The sequence below is a fragment of the Talpa europaea genome (genome assembly GCF_964194135.1).
Source record: "Talpa europaea genome assembly, chromosome: 15".
Classification (NCBI taxonomy): domain Eukaryota; kingdom Metazoa; phylum Chordata; class Mammalia; order Eulipotyphla; family Talpidae; genus Talpa; species Talpa europaea.
In genome coordinates, this window is record NC_140083.1 from 21213760 (window position 1) to 21222314 (window position 8555).

The 8555-nt window shown below is 40.6% G+C and overlaps 1 protein-coding gene across 1 annotated transcript; it reads left to right on the forward strand.

Annotated features, from left to right (window-relative positions):
* Positions 1-757: 757 nt before the first annotated feature.
* Positions 758-2573, forward strand: GALNT4 (polypeptide N-acetylgalactosaminyltransferase 4; the record flags this gene model as incomplete). Its single annotated transcript, XM_084255465.1, has 1 exon — positions 758-2573. The coding sequence occupies one exon, from the start codon at positions 758-760 to the stop codon at positions 2504-2506; it is 1749 nt and encodes a 582-aa protein (XP_084111591.1). The 3' UTR covers positions 2507-2573.
* Between the last annotated feature and the right edge of the window lie 5982 nt (positions 2574-8555).

The window sequence follows — 8555 nt, forward strand, 5'->3', positions numbered from 1 at the left end:
GACAGCGCCGATCCCTGTACCCCCGAATTAGAGGACTGCACCTGCTTTCCAAACTTGACAACTTTCCTTCCCAGGAGGATCCGGTTCTGGAACGTTATTTTAAGGGCCACAAAGCTGCGATCACCTCCGTGGACTTCAGTCCCAATGGCAAACAACTTGGTAAGTTTTATTCTCTTTCTTTTGTTCAAAGCAAACGCGTAACTGGTCGGGAAAGCTCAGCCCGCGATGCCCACACCGGGCGCCGCGAGAATACTTGGAGACCTGTGTGCGGGGGTCAGGGGCGGCTGGAGACTTTGGGAGCCCAGCGTGGCGGGGCGCAATGGAAAGCAGAGTGGACCCGAGCCGTGGCGCCTAGTTCACGCCGGACCTGTGCTTAACCCGGCCGGGCATTGTAGCGCTTAGGTTCGGAACTGGAGGGCCACTTTCGCGAGCTAACCACCAGGAGGGGTGAGTGAGAATGGGCGGAGCTAGCCCTCCGCCCTGGGAGGGTGGGGTGTTGGCTGCAGAGTTTGTGAAAAGTTGTGAGACTAGCTGGAGGAAGTGGACAGAGAGCCATAGGGTCTGTGCCGGAGGCCGAGGACTTAGAGGTCGCAGGTGACCCCGTAGTGGACGCTGTGGCTGGAAAGGAGCAGAGCGCCCGCAGGAAAGGAGAGATCTGCTGGGAAGTTCGCCTCTGCTTGAACCAGAAACCTAAGCTGCGGGGCTTGCAGCCCTTCCCCTGCTTGGTGACTCCGGTGGCTGCGTCTGCGCCCTAGCCATGAGGATCCGGATGGCCGTGAGGTGGACCTGGGCAGGCAAAAGCTGCCTGCTGCTGGCGCTTTTAACAGTGGCCTATATCCTGGTGGAACGCTCGGTCTCCACTTTCCATGCCTCCTCAGGAGCTGGCGTTGCCAGGGAGCGGGGGCTAAGACAGCTCTCAGACCCGGAGGAATACGCGGAGGATTTGTCTCGACCTCTCTATGCAAAACCCCCTGCAGACTCCTGGGCACTTGGGGAGTGGGGGAAAGCCAGCAAACTCGAGCTCAGCGAGGGTGAGCTGAAGCAGCAAGAAGAACTGATTGAGAGATATGCTATCAATATATACCTCAGTGACAGGATTTCCCTGCACCGCCATATACAAGATAAAAGAATGTATGAGTGTAAATCCCAGAAGTTCAACTATAGGAAACTTCCCACCACCTCTGTTATCATTGCTTTCTATAATGAAGCCTGGTCAACTTTGCTCCGCACGGTCCACAGTGTTTTGGAAACTTCTCCTGCGGTCCTTTTGAAGGAAATCATCTTGGTTGATGACTTAAGTGACAGAGTTTATTTGAAGACACAGCTTGAAACTTACATCAGTAATCTCCAGAGAGTCCGCTTGATAAGAACAAATAAGCGGGAAGGGCTGGTTAGGGCCCGTCTGATTGGGGCCACTTTTGCCACTGGGGATGTCCTCACTTTCCTGGATTGTCACTGTGAGTGTAATGCTGGTTGGTTGGAACCTCTTTTGCACAGGATTGGTGAAGATGAAACAGCCATTGTTTGTCCTGTTATCGACACCATTGATTGGAATACTTTTGAATTCTATATGCAGACTGGAGAGCCCATGATTGGTGGGTTTGATTGGCGCTTAACATTCCAGTGGCATTCTGTCCCCAAAGAAGAAAAGGACAGACGGAAATCAAGAATTGACCCAATCAGTTCACCTACCATGGCAGGAGGACTGTTTGCTGTCAGCAAAAAATATTTTCACTACCTTGGAACTTATGACACTGGCATGGAAGTTTGGGGAGGTGAAAACCTTGAGCTTTCTTTCAGGGTTTGGCAATGTGGTGGCAAATTGGAGATCCACCCGTGTTCCCACGTGGGCCACGTATTTCCCAAGCGGGCGCCTTATGCTCGGCCCAATTTCCTGCAGAATACTGCGCGAGCAGCAGAAGTATGGATGGATGAGTACAAAGAACATTTCTATAATCGAAACCCTCCAGCAAGGAAAGAAGATTATGGCGATATTTCTGAAAGAAAATTACTCCGAGAACGTCTGGGTTGCAAGAACTTTGACTGGTATTTGAAAAATGTGTTTTCTACTTTACATGTGCCAGAGGACAGACCAGGCTGGCACGGGGCTATTCGTAGTCTAGGGATTTCTTCTGAATGCTTGGATTATAACTCTCCTGACAGCAACCCCACAGGTGCTAACCTTTCACTGTTTGGATGCCATGGTCAAGGAGGCAATCAATTCTTTGAATATACTTCAAACAAGGAGATAAGGTTTAATTCTGTGACAGAGTTATGTGCAGAGGTCCCTCAGAAAAAAAACCATATAGGAATGCAAACTTGTCCCAAAGATGGGGTCTCTGTTCCAGCAAACATCATTTGGCATTTTAAAGACGATGGAACCATTTTTCATCCACACTCAGGACTGTGTCTTAGTGCTTATCGGACTCCTGAGGGCCGACCTGATGTTCAGATGAGAACTTGTGTTGCTGGAGATAAAAATCAAATCTGGAGCTTCGAGAAATAGAAGAGCACAACAGCACTTTCATCCTGAGCTAACAGTAGCATCAGGACCACGGAGGAGCCTCTGTGAAGATTGTATTGTCTCAGAAATCACCCAGTGGTCATCTGTGAGAGCTCTGTCAAAGCTGTGTTTCAGTTGGGTCTAGAACAATGACAGTGGGTGCCCCTAGAGCTGCTGTTAAATATTTCAAAGTGCCTTACATATGGATTGTTTTATTTAAGAGCATTGTTAGTAGGATCTTTTCTCTTTAAAGAGGTTGACTGTGAATTGATATTACAAAAGAGTTTAGTAGCCAGACTTGGTGTTAAAGAATGTAAAAGTCCAAGCAGAATGAGGGATGGTTTATGTTCAAGGGTAAGTTCACTGCACATCCCGTTTTTTCGACAAAACTCGTAACTGTGCAGTTTGAGCTATTGGTGTTTAATTGTACATAGAATCTGAATTTCTTTTTGCCAGCACATTAAACTTTAGGTTTTGTTAATTTTTTAATTCTAAATTTTCCTTTAGTCAAATCAAAATCAAGGAAAGTTGATCTTAAGGAGAAAGCGCTGGATATTTGTGTCATTGGTAGAGGGTATTAAGTTTGAATGTGCATTTCAAGGTTTTTTTTTTAACTTATAGACATCTCAGAAAATTTACCCACACCTGAATGAACTGGGGAGATATTTACATTCCACACTTTGTAAACTTGAGCTGTTAGACTTAACTGATCTTGTTGATACCTCAAATCCCTCTGATTCTGTAGGCTGTCCTCTCTGTGAACTTGTTTGTGTGTCTAGGGCATTTTCTGATTGCACTTCCTTAAGTGATGAATGTAGTGGAGAGGGACTCATTCAGAATACTATGCTTCCCTTTGTTAGTGCTTAATCACTTAAAGTAAACACAATTGAGGCCTCTCTGAAGTTAAACCCAACTGTGTTTACTAAAATGTGTAAAACTGAAAGTGGGCCTGCCTCTATGGAGGCTGGAGAACTCTTCTAGGAGTTCTTGCTGAATAGGGCATTTAAGGATTTATCTTTAGACAAGGAAAAAAAGACTGCCTTGGCAAAGTGGTGAATGCTGCCTCCTACTTTGTTTTCAGCACCTAGCACCAAGCTGGGCATTGGACAGCTTTCAGCAAGTGGGTGAGTGAATGACTGAATGAATGAATGGCTAAGCCCAAGGAATGTGACATTGGTCAATGCATTTGACCAGCTGACTCAGTTTGCGCCTTAGGTTCCTCGTCTGTAAGATGTGATTGCTGGAATAGGTCTTGAAGTTCTCTTCAAGCTCTGAAATATAATGATTGTACATTATACCCTTATCAGCTTCGGTAACTGTGCAATTCTTTGAAAACTTTTATATCTATTTGCTTTTAATGTCGGTAATGTTGTTGAGCAACATCCAGTCCAGTTATGAAACTGGAAAAAATGGTTTTAAAAATTAAGTGAGCTGAGCTCAACTGAAGTGATTTATTTTGGATTGACTGGAAAAGTTCTTGAGATCATATTTATAGTCATTTCATTTTGATAATTGTTGAACCAATTTTGTTTTTAATCTTTCAGACTTTAAAAGTAATTTTTTGGGCTAAGGATATAAGTATTTCCCAAACTCAATTATTTGAGAAGTAAACATTTCAATAAAAATATTTTTACTGTTTTTTTTTTTCCCCCAGTGTTAAATCAAGAAGTCACAGGCTGAATTTAAAATGAAATCTAAGTTCACATTCGTCTGGATTTGTGAAACATGCACACTTCATAAAGAATTAGTTCACAGTACTCATAAGGAAAGTTGTTTTTGGTGTCTTCTTGATGGCTTGGAGACTTTGGAAATTTGTAAAATCTGAATTTAAGAAAAAATTTTAGTATCACCATTTCAAAAAGAAAAATTGCTAATTATCTTGACTACATTCTTTTTTCCTTTTTAAAATGAAAATGATGTGTTAATAGTTCTGTAGGTTATCTCGTAACCTTAAAATTTATCAAAGAATTGTCTAAGGTTCTGTGTGCCATTTATGTGGCTCTGGGTGTAATGGAAGGTTTTATAATAATGCTCTGAATTTTGCAAAAGGCTTGGTTGGTAATGGATAGTCACCTAAACCTCTGCCCTTGCCTGTCTGCCTTTTTTTTTTTTAATCACCATGTCTTTGTTATTTATTTTTTGTTATTGTTGTTAGCCTTCTAATCAAATGGGAAAATTAAAGCTGATAGATTCAGGAAGTACTTATTGGAATTAATTTTACTCTAGCATTGTGCTATTCCTGTCAACAGGGAAAGGGAGCATTTAATAGTAAAACACTTAATTCTCTATTTACCTTTTGCCTAAATTGCAGTGTATGGCCCATCCATCTTTTTGGAATGAAACTAGTGCTTTATTACATCAGTAATTCCAAGTGGGCTTTCATTCCTCACAATTTTATAAGTAACAGAAGAATAAGACTTTCACATTTTCATATGTGGGCATTTCCAATTCCACAAACACTGTAAAACTAAAAATAAAAGACTTCGAGTCCCTAATTCTAATTTATTTGTACCAACGCTCTCTTTTGCTGTAGACAATTAAGAGTTGAACCTTTGGTTAATAACAGTGTAATAAAATATTTGCTAGACAAGAAGTTTCAACTCTTAATGGTTGCTGTGTCATTTAGTGTCCAATTCTATGAATAGATTGACGATCTAAATAGGCATTTTTAGCAGTCATTTAAAAATTCATAATGTAGTCATCTGCAGAATTTCTGTCACTCAAAATGACTTTGTTTGTAAAAGAAAACTTGTTTATCTGCCAGCTCTAGGCTCCTGAGGATATTTATTATCATAGGTGGTGAATCAAACATTTCTAGGTTGAAGACAGGAGGTTATTTTCTAAGTTGTCCAGTCTCAGTTGATTTAGAGTCTTGATTTTAATAAAATACTCATTTTGATTTGTTTTCTTGAATTGCTGTTTTACTAATATTTTTAAATGAGTGCAGAGATTGTTAAAGTTCAGAATTCATCTTTTCAATGATGAGTTTTTTCCTGTGATGAGTGGTTTTCATTCTTTTTCCTTTTGTGAACGGTATTTGCAATGCTGATTAAGAGATAAAATAAAATGTGTACCTAATTATTTTTGCAAATGGATTGTGATGTTTCTGTGATTTATTGATGGTAACATTTACTGATGGTAACAGAAGTAAGTTAAGCTTGTAATTCTTTTACTTACATGCAAATGCAGACAGTGGGATTAACAGAAAGTTAGTGCCTACATTATTTTGCCAGATGTCATAATGCAGCAAGTTTTCTGAAGTGGTGTTAACACCAATAATACATTAACTACTCATAAGCGAAATGGAAATGATCAGGAATCTCTGGGATCCATTGGGTGCACTATAAATGGAAGCAAGTGGGTCTCCCTGGTCATATTAAAAACAATTTCAAAACCCTGGACTAAAAAGAACCCTGTCTGCCCTATAAACTACATGATCTCACATTTCCCTAAACCTTTTGTATCAACCACCCTGTCCCTAAATGCTATTTGCTGGTAGCTTCTCTCTTCCTCCTAAGTGATTTCTGCCTGACATCCTACACCCCTCCCTCTCCTTGGCCCAACACACAGCCTGAAAATCACTATTCTAAGGACTCTGCTTTATACAGCAGATATTTCATAGTCACATTTAGGATATGAATAGTTAAACATCTTCACTTGTTTCTCATACAGTTAAACATTCACTGTAAACACGTGTGTTATAATCTTGCTCTCACGCAGCAACTGCAACCATGTGCAGGTCATTTTATCTCTGTTTCACTTTCATGAATGTAAAAAAAGACTGGAAAATTCATAGAGATAGTACATTAGTAGTTGCCAGGGGCTGGGGAGCAAAGAACAGATAAATGATTGCTAATGAGGATGAGTTTTTTTTTGGGGGGGGGGGTGGGCGAGGAGGTGATGAGAATGTTCTGCAATTAGTGAGAATAGTTGCACAACTTTGAGCAAAGCACTGAGTTATATACTACAAAAGGGTGAACTTATGGCTTGTGAATTATACCTCACTTAAGAAAATGGGGGAAAAAGACGAGATGGGGAATTCTGTATGTCTCAGGAAATATTTCCATTTCCCTCTGTGTATACGGTCTTATTAATACTCAAGTCATTTTGAAGTTCAGTAGAATTAAGAAAGGTAGATGTGTGTGCCATGTTCTTGTGCGTGTGTGCATGTGTACATGAAACTCCTAACTTAGTATAAGGCTGCAGAGGAAATTAATTTGGAGTTTTTCCTAAAGTTTCAGAAAAACCTCATTCAATTCTTTGGAATAGGAAGTAGAGATTATTATAAAAGGTGACATATATTCCTGATTTGTATGGTTGTCCATGGCAGAACTGAGACTAGAGAAGCGCTTCCAACTGGCTAATCATCGGGTACTGCTTTTCCTTTTGTGCCCAGCTTGATCACTTTCCCAGGCTAGCCTGGAAGAGATGTCTACTGCAGACCAGCTGTGTCCTCAGCTGTTTGGTTACCCTTTATTTGCATTTCTCTGATCCCTCTCAGAAGGGAAATGGGAAGTGCCCAATTTGTTTTATATTCCTTTATCTGGTAATGCCACTATGTACCAGAGGTATTGTATGCCCTGGGAAAACACAGAGGCGAACAAAACAGGTGTGCTTTGTAGGATGGTATGAAGAATTAATGGCCCAGTGATAGAGACAAATATTTGCAAATTCAAAAATCATGTGGAGACACAACTTGAAATAGGAAAATAGTCGAATGCTGTGAAGAAAAGGAGCAGGGTGCTTTGGACAGAGAACAGAGGCAACATTACTTAAGTTTGTGGGATCAAAGAACATTTTTCTGTGAAAGTTCAATTTCACTCAAGACCTAAAGGAGGAATTAGTTACACAAAGACTAGAAAGAGAATAAATAGCACATGCAAAGACCAAAGATGGATAAGACATTTGTTGAATGAAGCGATGATACCAGGATTGGAATGGAGTGGCAGACTGATCTGAGGTAGAGGAAGCGTGATGGAGAAAATGATCTTCACTTGAGAGTTTCAGCAAGTTTGGTGTCCCCAAGAGCAGTCAAGGTTTAAATAGTGCAGAAGAGGAGGACATAGATATAAGGGAGGTCATTTGAATGTCCTTCTGGTGGGTAGTAGCTGTGGGGGAAGAGATGGCATGCATATCAGCTAAGGGCAGCCCAGAGCATTATGGGAGTGAGTGTGCATGATGCTTGATGACTTCTGGCCATGGCTAGAGGAAATAAGGCAGAACGTAGTGGTTTTAGTCTCAGTAGTCTCTTAGAAGGTGCTGGGTTCTTGAGTTCCATAGAATGATTGGGAGGTGATGAGAGGGAAGAGGATTGGAGAAAACAGTCAATGAAGTGTTGTCATCCCTTTTTATGGATGCAGAGATAGAAAGTTTGGAAGCTTCTGAAGCTATATAGCTAGTAAGCAGCAGAGCCTGGCTGATCCTGGTCTGGAACCATGGTCTTTACTGCTAGGTCAGTCCTTTCCTAGAGGACCATACTTGAGTTTATATAAATATTAGAAGATTTTAAAAGTATGTTCACATGGGTTGCAGATTTCAAGCTGCATATTGGAAGTTAATATTTTAAAATTAAATAATTATATGATTGAAGTTGTCACTCCCTCCCCTTTTTTCCCTTCAAGATTACCCTGTCATTGACTAAATCCCTACTTAACATTAGAATATTTGCAGAATAAATGATGGAAAATAGAATTTCACCTTTTTCTGACCAAAATAAACAGAATGAAATTTGGAATTTTTAAGTTATTTTCCCTGCAGTAAACCATAATAAAAAATTGCCAGAAGTTCTGTTTCTATTATGATTTTTGATGGCAACCTGTGTAGTAGCTTTATTGAATCCTCTCCTACTGTCATAATTTTAAAAATTACTCCCAGGTGCTAATATAGTGTGTACTCTATATGGCCCTAGTAGAGTATGCTGTTTCTCTAATTCCAATAGCTAACAGAATGAACTGAGAAAGCAGAAAAAAATTGAGATTTATGGATCTTACCCAAAGAATGTAACTTACTAGTAATATGAGCTTTTGACAAGGTCCCTTAGAATTCTAATGGA